Genomic DNA, 17,693 nt, shown 5'->3' with positions numbered 1-17,693 from the left:
TCAAGATTTTTAACTGAATTCACATGGAAAAGAATGTTTTATATATAAGAAGTTTTTTTTTTTAAAAAAAAAAGATAAATGCATATATTTTTATTTAATCATGAAAAGGGAATTTTCAAAATAGAAAAATAAGAGAAATTATTTACCTAAAATAACAAAATTTAATCTTTTTTTTATAAGTGTTGATAGAGGTTGATAAAAGTCTATCATTGATACTATGTGATAGACGTTGATATAAGTTTATCAGTATTTATCGGTATTTTTTTTTTTTTTTAATTTTATAAATAGTTTGACATTGGTAAAAATTTCTCTCATAAAAATCATAAGCAATGGGTTCTCAATCATACATTTTTGAAGGGGGAAAAAACTAAAACTAATAATGTCAATTCAGGTAATAAGAAAAAGAAGGGTGAAATAAAATAATAATCAGAACATTGGCCAATGTTTTTTTATTCCTTTAAATCTATTGGCAGAGGACAGTTGGACAAATAAATGGCATTGGCAGGGGTAGATAGGGCTTTCATTAATTCTCCCCAAAAGCTTTGGATGATGATCCACTCACATTGTGGATGTGGACCTCCTTCAATCCAATTAAAGCTGAATTTAATTTAATTTTAAAATTTATTTAATTTATCTTTACCTTTATCTCATGTCAATATCTGTTATTATTAATTATTGTTATCATTATTATTTCTCTCTATATATAAATCACATTCAACTTCTCTGTGTGTTCACACTCACAGAGCTAAGCTACCAATGGCGTATTTTTCTCTGCATGCTGTGGCTTTTTGCTTGTGTGTGTTGATTGCTTTGGTCGGAGCCGACAATGTAGAAGACAACAAGGGTTTGTTTCATCGTCCACTTGGTTTTTTTAAGGGTAAAAGGTTTCGTGGAGGGGGCCTCGGTGGTGGCATTGGCGGCGGTGGAGGTCTTGGCGGCGGCGCTGGTGGTGGTTTTGGTGGTGGAGCTGGTGGTGGGTTTGGTGGTGGTGGAGGGCTTGGTGGCGGTGGTGGTTTAGGTGGCGGGGGAGGTCTTGGTGGCGGTGGTGGTTTAGGTGGCGGGGGAGGTCTTGGTGGCGGTGGTGGTTTAGGTGGCGGGGGAGGTCTTGGTGGCGGTGGTGGTTTGGGTGGTGGCGGGGGTCTTGGTGGCGGTGGTGGTTTAGGTGGTGGCGGAGGCTTGGGGCATGGTATTTATAAAAGGGGTTTTAAACATGGGGGATTGGGTGGTGGCGGAGGATTGGGTGGTGGTGGAGGGCTCGGCGGAGGTGGTGGTTTAGGCGGTGGAGGAGGCTTAGGGCATGGTATTTACAAGAGGGGTTTTAAGCATGGAAGATTCGGAGGAGGTGGCGGTCTCGGCGGCGGTGGAGGACTCGGAGGAGGTGGCGGTGGAGGACTTGGAGGAGGTGGTGGGCTCGGCGGCGGTGGAGGACTTGGAGGTGGTGGTGGTCTTGGTGGTGGTGGAGGACTTGGAGGTGGTAGTGGAGGCGGTCTCGGTGGAGGAGCTGGTGGAGGCTTTGGTGGTGGAGGTGGTGCGGGTGGCGGCGGCGGATTTGGAAGTGGAGGAGGTGCTGGAGGAGGATTTGGAGGAGGAGGAGGTATCGGTGGAGGCGTTGGTGGAGGATTTGGCGGAGGTGGCGGTGGAGGCTTTGGTGGTGGTGGTGGTTACGGCGGTGGAGCAGGAATTGGCGGCGGCGGCCACCACTAAATGCAATGTGTTAAAATTAAATATATCTATTTCATATCTAAATTGTGAAAATTAATGTCCAGCTATCCAACTACCGTGTCCTTTTATCATTGTTTTCATGTAGAAGAGGTGATTTTCAATTATGTAATTTGAAATGTAATTTATAGAAACGAAAGGCAAAAGTAATTTGCTTGGAAAAAATGGTGATCGGAAATCACCTTTTATCTCCTCCGTTCGTGGTCAGTACGGTGCGTTTTGGATGAACAGATCTAGACCAGATCTTCTTCATGCATGCAGAGTATGGCGCTTGCTATTCATGTAAAGCAGTGTTATTAATTATTATTGCATCCTCTTTTTCTTATCTTATTCTACCTCACTAATTAATTAATTCAAATAATTATGTTTTTTTTCTCTCATTTTTTTTTGTTGCGTCGTTTTATACTTGTTTGCTGTCGTTTTACCTGCCCGTAAAGCAACAAAATAATTTGTTTTGGTGGAATATTTGCAAATTGAAAATGGGAGATTGATATAAATAAAATAGTTAACATGTACGAAGTAATTTTTTCTTGATTATTTTGTTTGGAAATCTTGTTTTTCACATTATCAAATTAACTTCATGAGAGTGAACACACCATTGGCACTCTTCGAATGCATAAGATATTTATATTTTGACCAGTTGAACTAGGTGTAAATTAGAGAAAAAAATTTAATTTATCTATTATTTTCAGGTTTATGATAAACCACCATTTCTCACATAATTAATTACATGCCATGTGAATATAAACATGTGTAGTAAATTAGAGATGTCTTCCAAGTATTGACTATTCAAAACTTATAATATGCTCCTAAACTTTGAAATTCAATCAATTTAAAACATCAAACTACCAAATATATCTATCTATCTATCTATATATATATCAATATGAAGTCATTAGTTCAAATTCCTCCATTTCGTAGTAAAAGTTGTCCATTCAATAAATGTCACTATTATTCGTTTGATTTCAACATTTTTCTCTAATATTATGTTAATTCGTAAAGTTAAAAGAAAAGTCGGGTAGACGTAGGATGACTATACGCAGTTTCAAAATGAAAATCACTCTCCAATGCCAATTTCCTGTTTAGTGTAAATGACGCGAGTAAAAAACATAATCTACACAGATTCAATATAGTTTTATTTGAAAATTTGCCAAATGGAATATGCATCCCCAATTTTAAAAAATGCTATGCATATATGTCTTAATCCTAATGAGAATGCATGTTTACTCAGATATGTTGGATTTTAGCAAAATACTAGAAGTGCAGTTTGTCTCACATCGATTAAATTGAAGAATAGGGATGGCTCTAAGTGCCTATAATAAAAGGAGTCTATGTATCTAGTTTCAAGTCGTCCCAGTTAGAAACACTTTTTAAGCTTAGTATGCTAATTTTAATTAAATTCCTTTTGTAATCTCTAGTTTAAGAGTGAAAAAAAAAAGTGTGAGTAGTCAAAAGTTTTGAGAGAGTACTACTGTAATTGGGATTAGGAGAAAGAATTGTTTTATGTGATTGTAACAAATTATTTTTACTTTATTAACTTCTACAAGGTGAAATTTTGAAAAGAAGATATATAATTCTCTGACCAATCAAGTTATGATAAGAATGTCATCCCTTTATCACTTTTATTATGAGTTATTTTAAAGTTTATTATTTAAATTAATTATCAATGGTCAATCTAAAATATAAAATAATTGTATGTGTCTATATATGTATAAAAGCAAACTTAAATATTTGAAATAATATACATAGGCAAATAATTGTACAATTAATACAAAACTTTTTTAAAAGAACACAGAATTTTTAATTTGATTTGTACATTCATTTTATACCATATATTTTAAATTGTAATGGTAATGATCTAATTCAAATTTTATAAAAAACTAAAATTTAAAAAGTAAAAAAATAAAATAATTCTAAATAATTCAATTGATGAAGCGCATCAATAAATAAATTTGTTAGGTTAGCTTGCAAATTAAATTTGTTTATATATTCTTGTATGCCACTATTCTCACATTACTAGTCGCATGTGTTATTAAACTAGTTATCATTAAAAGACAGATACTCTTATTTGTTCGTGTTTATATATGATGTCAAAGCCCACGAAGATCAATGGGTATTCGAGAAGAAAAAAGAAAAAATACCCAATATTTAGTGAACCCAAAGAAGCATACTTTTAAAGGAGTAGGGATGGCAATGAGGTCGTGGCGAGACGGGGATGCACTCCCCATCCCCACCCCATTCTCCATTTTGGAGGTCGGGGAATCCCCGTTTGGGGATTCAGGTCCATACGGGAAAGCTCTCCACTTTTTATTTTATTATTTAAAATTAACTAAATTTAGAATTTACATTAAGATGGTAAATTTTACGTAAGAAATTAATATTATTGTTACATATATTTATTTAAATTAATAATCAAAAGAAATTTTAATACTTTTTATTATAAATTTCATAAAAATCAAATTTACTATATTAGAAAATTAAAATTATAAAAAAATAACCAAAACAGTAGCTTTCTAGTTACAATTTTAGTAGTTTAGATTATGTCCTTGTCTCCGATTTAAATCTTCGGTTTGATCCCGCTAAAGAAAATCAGACATGAGGGTTTCCATGAGCAGTGGAATGATCATTCTAAATTCCATTCGATATTGAACATACACAATTATAGTACATGAAATGAAAACTTACAGGCCATGCACAATACGAAATTACAGCATGTTAATGAGATCAAGCGATAATAAATACATACCTTTGAAGACTCATGCTTTAAACTCCCTCGATCATGAATGCTCGTTCAATCTCCAATACTGCAATACACGAATGCTCGAACACAACGACAGCAACATAACATGATCAACAACAAATACGAACCCAACGATCTCCAAGATCACGAACCCAACGAACGGCCTCCAAAACCTCGACTCAGTCGAGTTGAGTGAGAATACCACCACAATGGCTACCTTGGTATTCTTGATGTGAGAATCCAGAAGTGTGGGCTCTATGTGAACTTGGTTAGAGGAAGAGACCGGAGGAATAACAATCGTGTAGATGATTGAGCAAGTGGGAGATGAGAAGAGTTTATCATATAGATGAATGCTCGATCATTTAGAAGAAGGAAATTTATCGTATAGAAAAAGCCCTGCGATCGTTTAGCTATGACCAGCTGAGTGAACTATCGTATAGTAACACTCCATGATCGTTTAGGCTTTCTTTCAGCTATCGTTTAGTGAAAACAATTCCACTTGACAGCAAACCGTGAGTTCATTTCCGATAATAGCAACTCTTCTAAATTTAGGAAAACATTTTTCCTTTTATCTCGCGGTTACCATGAAACCACCAATAACTTCCCACTCAATTGGTTATTAGAGAAAATTAGTTTTATTATAAATATATATGATAATCAACTTACCATATTATATTTATAACCTATAGTTTTAATATTTCATCTCATGAAACATATAAACCATAACTCTTTTTCTATTTTATGATACTTAATGTAAATCACATTTAAATTAATCCTCCACCTGATGTATCTCATACATCACGACGATCATATTATATATAATCGAATTTTCTCTTGTCAATTTGAACATTTCAAATCAACACTAAGAACTGATTCTCAACTTGAATCCATTGAGCTACCAAGGGGACCTTATGGATCTGTAGCTTGAAGCTCCAACGACACGTGAATAACTGACTAAACTCTTTAGTCACGAGATCCACCATCTGTTAACTGTCATGCAATCCATTAAAGACTGATAACTGCACTCTCCTTACCATAAATATATTTTGTGTCCATATCAACCAATCAACAGTGCGATAACCCTTCACAGATCACTCGTAAGTACAGATGGGCCAATTATCGTTATGCCCTTGTAGTTACATCTAACTCCTTAAGTATCACTGGTCCCTCTAATGAACATATCCTCTCATCTAAAGAGAAGTTGTGGGCACTATGTTCAAGACCCGGAATTAGCCCTTAAGGGAGCAATCTATCTACTTACCCCTCCTTCGGGGAATGAGTGAGTGAATCCCATCTCGTGTAACTGAGTTTCCATCTCCTAGATCAGACAAATCCCCACAAAGGTAGGCTCGTTGAGTTGGCAATCTGGCCACTCTCACCCATATTAATCAAATGACCGCCCTCAAAGGCAGGAGTTTCCAAAATACTCAGGATTGAAGTCATGTCACTTATGGCCGTTTAGATGAGATGTAAGTCTCAAGTATCAACGACGTTATATAAAGAGAATAATCATCTCGTGGTACGGTCTTATACAAACTAAGGACACCCCCGCTCGCATGTCTCCACGTGAATGGTCAGGATATGCCAAGTTCACAACACTTGTAAACCTCTACAAAGCGTGTCATATCTATAGTGTCACCAGGATCAAGTATCCCTCTTTAATCCGTATACTACAGACCTTTTTGGGTTATCACTTAAGGCATAATCTACCCGTAGATCTTATATACGTGCTTAAGTTTACATACAATAACCATAGAACTTTGTTTAATGGATATTAGTAAACGCCAAATAAAATAACTCTTATTTTATTCATAACAATGTGTACAATTTACAAAACTACGAGACTCTGGGAGAATTAGGACACCAATCCCAACACCCGCACCCAGTCAAATCAGGGATTCCCCATCCCGATCAAGTTGGAGACTAGGGGGAAATTTTTTCATCCCTATGAAGTAGCATATTGATGATCTCACGTTGGGAAAAGTAAACCTCATAAACTTTTATTTTGTTTTTGTTTTTGTTTTTTTTTTATCTCACAGAACTAGTGAAAATTATTTTAACTATTTTAAATTTATTAAAGGACATTAACACCAAGAACTAAAAAGTGAATATTTTGTGAAAAATTAAGGCTACAAGTGTAGACCAAAGGAATATATGAAAATAAAACTCAAGAGAGTAAGAACGAACATTTAAAAAATAAAAATTTTGCTGACTTAAACAAGATCGAAAATTCAATTTTGGTTATAGAATAACACAATATCTAATTTTATGGAATATTGAGACACTCGACTGACTTAGTTTTGAAGTATGGAGTTAATATGTCGAAGTTAGGAAGTATGTATTTAAAGTATAGAGAAAAATCGAGTTACTCAACAAATATGAAAAGTTTTAATAGTGAATCCTATTGAAGTTTAGTTAATTTAACACTGATTTATGGAATCGGTGGGACAAACACCCCTAGTGCTTTTACTTTCAATGGATCTTAAAATTAATCTCACATTTTTTTCTTTTGGAAGTTGGGCTGATTCGTTATTCGATGGTTGGTTCGAGGACCACACTGAAAGAATCCAAAAGCCCACAACACGGCCCGACGCAAACCCACGTCGTTCATGTGAGCGATTTCCGATTCATCTCGTTTTTCGACGGCCACAGGCTTCACAGATTCTCTCCAGGATGGAATTCTGCAATTCCTTCATCTTCTTCACTCTGTTAATCATCCTCCCTCTCGCTAGGGTTTGTTCTATCTGCTCAATTTCCACGATTCTTTCTGATTCTAATCCTTTTTTTTTTTCTCGCGGATTAATACTTCGGAGCACCCCCGGGATCTGATAATTCTTCAATTTGACGTGTTTTCATTTTTTTTTTTCTGGTTTGATCCAGTGCGAGGATACTGGCTCGGTGCTCTTCGTTGATAGCTCGTCACATCAATATCTTCGATCTCATTCGCCCGATGATGGCTTCGAGGTAATTTAATTTATTCTGCATCTTCTTTGTCCCGGCATGATCGGTTCGGTTGGTTAGCAGTGAATATAATTGAGTTTCCTGCTTAAATTGTTTTGAAATCTTTTTCCATGTCTGTGTTGGTGCGTCGCGTATTCTGGCCGATTGAAGAAACCGAATCTGGAACTACCTATTTTTTAAACTGAGTTGAGCTGTTCTTTCTTAAATGTTAACAACGTATTTGTTTCACATCGTCATATACGGATCATTTCATTTTGGAATTCACGAGTTCATCTCTCTAATAAGTGGTATCAGCCGTAGTCTGATTGAAAGTGATGTGCCACTCTGAATGGATCTAAGAAAACCTATGCGTCACATTTCGTGGTGTTGAAATTTAAAAGGACTTTCTAGGTTGTTGTCGACGGTGATCGTCTGACATCGTTGTGAACCCTTCTAGTTTCAGCCTATTCGACCATCGATGAGTAATTTTAAATGTTCTGTCATTGTATTACCATATTATGCCCAATTGCTTGCCCGTATTCTCAGTGGGAAATATTAATGTGACAGTATGTTGAATAGAACTTTGCTCTGTTATTCTTATGAGATAAAATATTACCCAATCTTCTCATGTTATGCTCACATATTTGATTTCCACAGTTTAGTTCAATGTCACTGCCAGAAGTTGGTGCTGCTGTGTCAGTCCTGCTTGGTTTTGCGCCACCTTCAACACTTTCAGCTTCGGGTTCATCTAAGGTTCTTAATTGTTTGATAAGTTCTGCAGAAGTTTTAGTTTAAATTTTACTTATGTCTGTGGCTGTAACGTTTTGATCATGTTATTAATGACTTTTGCAGCTGAATGGGATTTTGATGCCAAATCCGCTTGATAGGCCTCGTTCAGTTTTTATGCTTGAAATTAAAGGAGAATATGGTCTCTGCAGTAATTTGAAAATGAAATTGAAAATTTTATTCTCTGTTTGCATGTTTTTTTAAAGATGCTAACCTTTTTAAATTCTGATACTTCCAGACCCTGAAATTTTAAGCCTAGAAAGTGGCATGTCCAGCAATGTCCTTACAAGCAAGGTTAATGTAGGTTCTGAGAGTGCTGACATCCAACTTCCTGGTATTTGTTCCTTCCAAAATCAATATTGGTTTGCTTTTTTTTCCCCCCAGAATATTTTCAGCTGCCCTTGGCGTTTCTAATGCTTGTTATTAGCAGGTGAGGATGAAGTGTCTGTTGTTCCTTTGAATGAACCGTTGTCAGATTATACTGATAAAGATGTTAGCGAATTTGTAAGTCGTGAATCAAGATTTTTATCGTATGATTAGATGCCTATATTTTTACATGTTTTATTTTTTATTTATAATTTGTTTGAATATATGACTAGGCATCTTTCATTGGTGGATCATATGTTGCTGATGCATCACAAACTTTAAATGGAGAGTTTACTGTGCGCTTGACTGATGATTCTATGATCAATTTTCATCTGTCTAAGGTTTTACTTGATCAGTTTAGAATGTTATCTGGTTATATTCTATAACCATTTCTATTAATGTGTTCATGGGTGCATTATCTTATTTGCAGACAGGGGACAGAGAATTCATAGGTAGTCTTTTGTGTCTCTTTCACAATATTAAGAGAGCTATTCACATTCACGAGGATTTGTCACAAAATGTGCAAAGTCCATCTGAGCTCATCACTGGCTCTTTCAATAGCATCAAGGTATGCTGTTTTCCTTGATTTTGATGGTTTCTTTTTTTGGATGACTGTTATTCAACTTCTGTTCCTATCATGCAATATTTATTCAACCTTGTTTTAGTTGCAAACACCAAATATTAAACATTGGTAGAGACACAGATGTGGTTATTAGTGCTATATTTTATGGCGTTACACAACTATAGTACTTATGGGTCATAGTGGGTGGTGTGCCCATTGGGAGCCTGAAACCTTACCTCGACTCTGCTGCCTTCTTGAAAAAAACCGGTTTTTCAACAAAATAAAAACATATTGAATGTGATTGTGTTTTGATTTCCTCAATAGTGTAGCCACCTTTTTCTTTGTTATCTTGAAAAACAATGCGTAAATTTATTATAACCAATGTTCACCAACGGTTTAGCAGGCATTCCAAGATGAAAGTGATTCTGAAGGAGATGCAGATAATAGATCTAGACTATTTATCGTTGCTTTGTCCAAGATATTCCACTTACTCCAAAAAGCATATGATGGTAAGTGCTCAGTTGCTCTGGTTTGAGGAGCGTATCAATTAATCATTATTAAGCTATTTTCTCTTTCAGCTGCCCATTTTTGTCAATTTTATTTAACCCGATATATTACATATTGGCTTTGACTTTATTCTTGCTCAATGATGACTTCACGAGTATGTGTATTAACGTCAATAGCACCCCTTTTGATTTTTGAACAAAGCATTTAGGTTTTTAAGATGATAGTTTTTACTTGGATACCTTTAATTTAATTTGCAGGTGAAATTGTTGGAGTTGTTTTCTTTTCTGGTTCATCATCAACAAAGGCAGAAAAAGGATTAAATGTGATGTTTAACCATCTGTTGACTCCACGTTGGCTGGTGGAAGACGTCAAAGTTAACACAACTATTCACGAAGTGATATTGGTTAGGACAACCCTTGCCTGGATCACAGGAATCATCCTTTTGATTGCTACTCTTATGGGGGTAAATTTTGCACCTCTACTCCATTATGCTCCATCTAGTTTAGATATGTTATTTTCTCCTTTTTTTTAATCTACAATGGGTATTAATTTTTGTGACCTTAGACATATGACTGACTACTGTCTTTGAACTCTCAACTAATTAGCAGTTCATTTTAATTTTTGGTGCTTCTGGAGAGTAATCCTCATCAAATTTTAGGAAACCTGTAGACTCATTCTAAGGAAGTAATGCAATATTGACTGTGAACCAATATTGGGTTATTTACACAGAGGGACGGAAAAAATTGCAGAAAACCAAACAATTATACAATATCTACTTGGAATTGTTTAGCCACTATGTTTACAAAAGCAATAAATGTAAATGCTCCAGAAAAGTTGGGAAACATTCAAGTACATAGACTTTTAAGCCTGAGGACTTGTTTTTTAGATAAGAAACAATTTCATTGATGATATATGAAATTACGAAAGAAAGGGGAAGGCCCCAAGGGAGAGATTACAAAAGACCTTTCTAGTTTGAAAGGAGAATAGTATAGCTATAGTGTTGAAATAAGGGAGAGCATTACCACCAAGTCACAACCTTTTTTTTTTTGGGGGGTGGGGGGGGTGGGGAGGCGCAAAATTAAGCCAAGGACTTCAGGAAACAAACTTTTTTATGCATAACTGAACAATTACATTTTCATGATCAAGCTCTTTCTTTTAGAATTGCCATAATGACTTTTGACATTCATCTTTTTTGACTGTGTACTCCGAATCTTATTTTGGCTAATATTTATGTAAAACTGGACTAAAATGTGACAACATGGTTGTTACATTTTGGGTGAATTTGATTCTTGTTGACCTTTCATCCTTTTGCCGCAGTCGTGCTGCCTTCTAAGGATGCCTCTCACGAGGGACACCCTCCTCTATTCTAATGTGAAACTGGACTAAGATCAAATAAACCGCCAACTGCATAGACGATGCCCGAGATGATCTATTTCTGCCATTGAAGCATTGAGGGCATGAGATTTGTGTTAGTGCCCTTTCAACAAAGTTCTTGTCTACATTTTGGTGTAGAAAACTTTGGTATTATTAATGGTAGCAATGGTATGATGTACTTCCTACGAGATAATGATGGCCATATATTGGATCGACGACAAGATTTCGGTTGTATAATAAAGTTATTTTTGAAATGAGATTCGTTTATGTATATTATCATCAAATGTCGCATCTCACCGAGGTTGAAACGCTTCTTATTGGCAACTTGGAAGACTGAGAGGTGGCAATGCATTGATTCATCTTTGTTGTACTTTATTTTGGTGAACATTGAGTTTTCCCAAGGTCTAAAATAAATTCCATTATTAGAATCTTTAATCTAGTTGAATTAAAATATCAATACTATTTTTAATTTTATAAAAGTAGTTTTGAGAATTTCTGAAAAGAGAATAAATGTATATTTGGATGAAGAATTCAATCCATCTCGGTTGAACTTTAAAAAATGTTGGTTTTGACTTCTATATATATATATTTTTCCATTTAATCACCACTTTTAAATAATGAATTATGTGTCGTTCATATAATGGAATGATGGTTAAAATTTGAGGGGGTGTTTGGCCATGGAGTAGAGTTAACAAGTTTGGAGTTAGTAAATTTGTATTTGAGATATAGAGTTGTAAAATGAAGTTAATAAATGTATAAACTTTAATATTGTATACCATTGAAGTTGAGTTGTTTACATCAATTTAAGAAGTTGATTCTTGAGAGTGTAATTGTAACTATTAAAATAAAAAACCTCAACTAATATGATTTTTGTATGTTTTACATAATGGAAACATCTAGTCAGAGATTGCATCAAGCTTTTATTTTATTTTTGAAATATTGCTAATCAATGTCATCTGGACCTTTTGCCTACTATAAGATGAAAATTGGTTGGATTGTGAACTATTTCCAAGAGATTCAAGACCATATTCAATGCATCAAAAATAAAACAAAAGCTTGAACTTGATGTGATGCATTATTTCAAATAGTAGACATATATTGATACTAAAACATTATTACAGTTAAAAAATTATTATCAAATAGAAACCTACATTATTACAGATTTGAACGTATAGTCGAGAGTGTATTTGATTTAATTCTTTAAATTTTAATTTTGAAAATAAGTCATTTTGAAAAAAATTGAATTATTTGAGAACCATTCAAAATAGATTTTGGAACACTTTCAAATTGTACTTTGAATCGTTTTTTTTAAAACTTAAATAAAAAACATTTTTTAAAAAATATTTCTCTCTAATCAATCCAAACAAACTCTAAATCAATTTTAGATATCAATTACTTTAATTGTATGTTTCAAAATGATGGTGGTTGTACTATCAATTTTGAAGTTAAAATTCGGTTTTCTACCCTATATATAATAATAATAATTAAAAAAAATTACTGATCAAATAAAAAAAGAAATTTTTATAGATAAAGAAAATATCTATTTACAGAAATAGCAAAAAGAAAATAGTGTTTGATTTCTATAAAAAAAAAGTTTTAAGTGAAAAATTTATAAATAAATAAATAAGTAAATAATAATAATAATTTGATGGTATGGCTATATGGCTTTGGCTGGCTGATGTCTGGGATTTCCCGCCAGTAGCTTCACGCAAAACGTGTGGTTTTAAATGGCCAGTCTGAGATTTTCCCCATCGGAAAATCATCTTCTCAAACTCTCTGCGTTCTTCCATTTCTCCTCTTTCTTCCACTCTCCTTTCAGTTTCTCTGCTGGATTTCAATGTCTTCCTCCATTACTCTTCCTCTCAATCCTTCTCTTCATCTCACTCCTCGCCCCTTCTTCTCCTCTTCTCTCTCAATCTTCTCATCTCCTAACCTCTCATCATCTCGTTCTCTTCCCAATTCCTTCGTATGCCGCTCTTTGAATCCCGCTAGCAATGACCGCGAGGAGCTCCGATGGCTCCGCGAGGAGCAACGCTGGTTTCGCGAAGAGGAACGGTGGATCCGCGAAGAGCAGCGTTGGGCCAGAGAACGCCAGTCGCTTCTGCAGGAAATTACTGAACTTAAGCTGCAAATTCAAGCGTTAGAACGCCGAAATTCAGTTCAAGGAGGAACGGTTTCGGTGTCGGATACTATTGCGAACATCGCCGGCCTGTTGCAGGTCTTGAAGGAGAAGAATCTGATCGCCGAGAGCGGGCCGACGGCGGGTCGCATTTTGTTGGATGAGAGTACTCGTGAAGAGGACGTGGAGATAGAGAAGAAGACAATTGTTGAAGAAGTCGTTAGGTTTTCCGAAGAAAGTAAGGCGGAGAAGGAGGTGAAGAAGGAGAGGAAGTCTTTGAGAATTGGTTCGGAAGGAGCGGAAGTCCTAGCGATGCAGGTCTGCTTGACATATGCATTTCTTCTATCAAATATTAGAAGGCGAGTTTTAAGTTCTGTGCTGCTTTTGTTCCTACGGTTTTCTGTCTTCGATAGAATTTAATCGAGTTTCTTAATCGTATGCAACCTGTTTGGTAAATCAAACTTGCTTATGATCGTTATATGCATTTGAAGCCTACTGCTTGAAAGGATAGAATTAAGTAGAATGAAGCCGACCAAAACTTAATCCTGCTAGACGTGATAGATAGGCTTATGAACACAGTCGATTGAACACTTTGGTAGAAGTTGAGATATATGTTTGGTTATATGAAATTCAGTTTAATCGAGTCTCTATCTTGTGGACTTCTTTGGTATTGTGAGGGTTATTTTCCTGATATTAGGCAATTGAGGTGTTTTAATTTCTTTTATTACGAAGATCATTGAAGAACATGCTTCTGTATTGTTCTGTCTCTACTGAAATGTCAGGAAGCATTGCTGAGGCTAGGATTTTACTCAGGTGAAGAAGACATGGAATTTTCAAGTTTCTCCAGTGGAACTGAGCGTGCTGTTAAGACTTGGCAGGTAAGATTGCTCTGGAATTGGTAGTAGTCTTTCATTCTTTACTAATTCAATGAAATTTATGAAGATTAAGTCCATATTCTTTCAATCCGTGACACTGTGTGGCTATGGTGTATATACTTTTATTTAATAGGCCGCCTCAGGTTTCCGTGAAGATGGTATAATGACTACAGACCTTCTTGAGATTTTATACAAAGAGAAAGTGACTGAGAGTGCTGGATCAGATGCCAAAACAGATGAAAAAGGGACTATTCCAACAGATCAGAGAGTATGTTCGAAAACTTTTTATTTCATATATGTGTTTGAATCAGAATCAAATGTCTTTCTGGTCGATAATCAGATGTCTTTCTGGTCGATAGAAGTATAGAGTGGATGTTTGGTTTTCTTTTCTTAGATGGAAAGTAACTAGTGGGTGCAACTGTCTGTCTTGTATGATTTAGTTGGAGAATAAATTTGATACTCGAGAGCCCACAGTCAATTTTCTTCCTATATCTTTAAGTAAGTAATGCGTTGCTTAGGAACCTTCCAATATACTTTTTCTTGACAAGGTTTATTCGAAAGGAGAGCCTAGAAGCAGTTTCTGCTCCATTTTTATTTTTTTATTTTTTTATTTTTTTTTTTATGAAATACCTGATTTCATTGGAAAAAAAAATGAAAGATACTGGGACTTACATAAAGAAGGCCATAAAAGAGCCAAATACAAGAAGTATTTGCTCCATTGATACAATTTAAATTTATAATCAAGTACCATTCTCTCACAGAATTTGATGTTAATCATCTTGTGGTTATTGTTTTTTTTTTTTTTTTTTTTTTTTTTTTTTTTTTTGGGGGTCAATTTTACTTTCAATGAACTCGTAGGCAAATTTTTTCGTCATTTTATCTTTTAAGTGTTGGCAGTTGTAGGATTACTGTTTTGTCTGACACTGAATATTAGGCTCGGATGGGTAGGGTTTCTTTTTCAAATATATATATATATATATATATATATATATATATATATATATTTGTTTCCTATCATTTTTCAAAGTTTAAAACCTATTTTGGTCGTGATGTTTGAATCTTGTTATATTTTTGTCTCTAAACTTTCAAAAACAACCATTCTAGTTCCTAAATTTTTAAAAATTACTTTGCTCCCTACTACTAAAATTCTATTAACTCTTAAGTGAGATGACTTGTATTTTTGGATAACTATGTTGCCAAATAAGTTAATCATGCTAAAAAAATCTAGGGTTTCAAATTTAAATTAGATGGTAAAGCGATTTGTATAGAGTTTCAAAAGTCATTTTGGGTTCTAGATTTTGACTGATTCACTATTTGGACGCATTGGTCATTGACATTTTACTTCACCTTCATCTTGCTTAATCCATGTTGAATGTAATTTCATCTTTAAATAGATTTCATCCTTAAAAGTTAACAGAATCTTAACAGCAAGGACCTATATGAACACTTTTTAAAAGTTCAAGAATTAAAATAGACGTTTTTGAAAGTTTAAGGACTAAAGTAGAACAAGATTCAAAGTTTAGGAATCAAAATAGTACTTAAACTGTTTTTCAATTATGATGTTCACCAGTTGAATTTCTAGTCAAATTCTAAAACAAAAACAGATTTTTGAAAACTACTTTTATTAGTTATCAAAACTTAGCTTGGTTTCTAAAACATTAGTAGAAAGTAGATAACAAAACATAGGAACTTGTGAATTGAAGTAGTATTTATAAGCTTCATTTTCAGAAGCCATAACTAAAAAAACCAAATAGTTATGAAATAGGATCTAAATGCTTGCATTCTGAATATTGTTCTTCTACTCGGTGCTTTTTCTTCTTTTGCAGGGAAGTGAAAATGGAACTGTTATTAATTCAATAACTGAAATATCAGAGATCCAGAAGACAGTAATTAAAGAAGGTAGTGAAAGTTTTGATGTTTCCCAACAGCGAGTTTTTCTCATAGGAGAGAACCGATGGGAAGACCCCGCACGACTTCATAGTTCAAATGGAAAAGCTTCTGACGGCAAAACCAAAGACATATCTACCAAGTGTCTGACTTGTCGTGGGGAGGGTCGTCTGTTATGCTCAGGTACATGATTACCGATCATATGTTTTAAGTGCCTTCTTTTCTTTTCTTTTTAGGTTAAAATACTACTTTGATCTTTATATTTTGAAACTTGTTAAATTTAAGATTAGTTCAAAATACTAAGATTAAATTTAGACATTTGAATGTGTAGAAAATAAATTGAACTAATTCCAAGTACTGAGCCGGGTATGATTGGATTATCTAATGTTCTAGTAAAAAGTCTTGGAAGTATTTGTCATATTTTAAGAAGACTTTACCACTAATACCTTAGTTCAAGAGGACCTATTCTATCTGTTGTACAAACATAATAGGCTCTAAAAACACTTCAAGACCAAGCATATTTAGAAACTCTGTTATGACATTTGATGAGTCTCTAGAAGTATTAACTAAAAAGATGTGTATAAAACCGTTTTTAACTTTAATATGAACATAATTTAATTGGTTAAAACATATATTCTTGATCTAGGTCTAGAGGTCAGAGATTCAAATCCCCTACCCCACTTGTTGAACTAGCTTCAATTTGTTGCTCACACGTGCACACGCACAAATTGAATGCTCTTGAAATTCTACTCGCGTCATTTTCGATAATCAACCAGTTTTATTTTCTCAGAATGCGACGGAAGTGGTGAGCCAAATATCGAACCACAGGTGAAATCACTCGTGCACCCATTTCCATTCCCTAAGTTTTAAGATATGGGTGAATATTTCTCTGGTAATTTTGTGAGAGAAAAAAAGAATTGATTCGGTTGTATTGATGCAGTTTCTGGAATGGGTGGATGAAGGAGCAAAATGTCCGTATTGCGAAGGCGCTGGTTATATAATATGCGACGTATGCGAAGGGAAGACAGTTACGTAGGTATGATTACTTATCCGTTGTAAATAACGGCTCTTAATTATTTACTTATTAAGCTCTTATTCAATTTTGTTATACCTCTTTCGAATCTATATTATATATATACAGTAAAAATAAGACGATGTAATAATCTTTTTAACCCCCACCATAGTTGTAATAAAAAATAAAATAATAAATAAAAAAAAAAAAACTCCACCTTGGCATTATAATTGGGCAGATTTATGGGTTCTAAAGTACCCATGATAGGCTACAAAAGTCGGGGGGATAATGGACATTATTATCAATTCTACGAGGGAAAGTATTCAGATTATCCTGTACTTACGTTAGGGCTATTAGATAATTTTAAAGATTAAAAAACTCAATAGAAGATTGCATTATGACTGTAAGTAGTCTTAATTTGTCCTGAATGTTAATGCTAGAGAGCTTTTAATTTTTCTTTAAGAAAAAAAAGAAAAGAAAAAAGAGTTGTTTAGTCTATAGAGTTATCTAGTCAACTGATCTAAGTTTCTCCTATTTTAGAATTAATTCTCCATGATTTATATTCTATTTTTAGACAAATTCGATTCTTATGACATATTTTGGAATAATTTTAAAATTGTTGAAATCACTTTATTTTTGATGATTTGAAATTGCATTAAAAAGTGTAAAGTTAAATATTAAATTAACTTGAGGATCAAAGACGTATTTCATAGTAATTTTACTGACAAAAATGATATTTAACTATTTTAAAATAACACCCGAAGATACTATTAATTTCTTATTTAGATAGTTTCTGCTATCAATGT

At 34.4% G+C, this 17,693-nt stretch overlaps 3 protein-coding genes across 6 annotated transcripts in view; all 3 read left to right on the top strand.

The window, feature by feature from the left end:
• The first annotated feature begins 689 nt into the window (after nt 1-689).
• Nucleotides 690-2,044, top strand: LOC120088172 (uncharacterized). Its single transcript, XM_039045284.2, has one exon. It carries the CDS (start codon nt 757-759, stop codon nt 1,702-1,704), a length of 948 nt encoding a protein of 315 aa, XP_038901212.2. The 5' UTR covers nt 690-756; the 3' UTR covers nt 1,705-2,044.
• A 4,930-nt stretch (nt 2,045-6,974) lies between these two features.
• On the top strand, nt 6,975-11,429 carry PMP (putative type 1 membrane protein). 2 transcript variants are annotated; one of them, XM_039029849.2, is made up of 11 exons: nt 6,975-7,192; nt 7,340-7,423; nt 8,057-8,152; nt 8,252-8,327; nt 8,424-8,519; nt 8,616-8,689; nt 8,785-8,892; nt 8,982-9,119; nt 9,517-9,622; nt 9,878-10,083; nt 10,938-11,429. In XM_039029849.2, the coding sequence occupies exons 1-11, from the start codon at nt 7,133-7,135 to the stop codon at nt 11,004-11,006; spliced, it is 1,113 nt and encodes a 370-aa protein (XP_038885777.1). In that variant the 5' UTR covers nt 6,975-7,132; the 3' UTR covers nt 11,007-11,429. The 2 variants fall into 2 exon arrangements, with proteins under 2 accessions (XP_038885777.1, XP_090167753.1); XM_090311627.1 differs by having other exon boundaries at nt 9,514-9,622.
• Nucleotides 11,430-12,726: 1,297 nt separating this feature from the next.
• Nucleotides 12,727-17,693, top strand: part of PTAC5 (plastid transcriptionally active 5) — a 29,376-nt gene continuing 24,409 nt past the window's right edge. For all 3 annotated transcript variants that reach the window (XR_016528281.1, XM_090311626.1, XM_039020109.2), the window contains exons 1-6: nt 12,727-13,431; nt 13,896-13,991; nt 14,122-14,256; nt 15,815-16,058; nt 16,666-16,703; nt 16,816-16,911. Coding sequence is in view for 2 of the 3 variants with exons in the window: in XM_090311626.1 (XP_090167752.1) it covers nt 12,832-13,431; nt 13,896-13,991; nt 14,122-14,256; nt 15,815-16,058; nt 16,666-16,703; nt 16,816-16,911 (1,209 nt within the window). In the remaining variant the exon portion in view is untranslated. The remainder of the gene's footprint in view (nt 13,432-13,895; nt 13,992-14,121; nt 14,257-15,814; nt 16,059-16,665; nt 16,704-16,815; nt 16,912-17,693) is intronic.

This window comes from Benincasa hispida, chromosome 1, assembly GCF_027475165.1.
Source record: "Benincasa hispida cultivar pf3 chromosome 1, pf3_genome.v1.1, whole genome shotgun sequence".
NCBI lineage: Eukaryota > Viridiplantae > Streptophyta > Magnoliopsida > Cucurbitales > Cucurbitaceae > Benincasa > Benincasa hispida.
Note: the sequence above shows the minus strand (reverse complement) of the source record. Positions and strands in the feature narration are given on the sequence as shown.

Coding starts and splice junctions, on each gene's coding strand:
- LOC120088172 (XM_039045284.2), top strand. CDS start 757: ATGGCGTATTTTTCTCTGCATGCTGTGGCTTTTTGCTTGTGTGTGTTG.
- PMP (XM_090311627.1), top strand. CDS start 7,133: ATGGAATTCTGCAATTCCTTCATCTTCTTCACTCTGTTAATCATCCTC. Junction 8,690..8,784: donor ATAAAGATGTTAGCGAATTT/GTAAGTCGTGAA, acceptor ATATATGACTAG/GCATCTTTCATTGGTGGATC. Junction 9,120..9,513: donor GCTCTTTCAATAGCATCAAG/GTATGCTGTTTT, acceptor CCAACGGTTTAG/CAGGCATTCCAAGATGAAAG.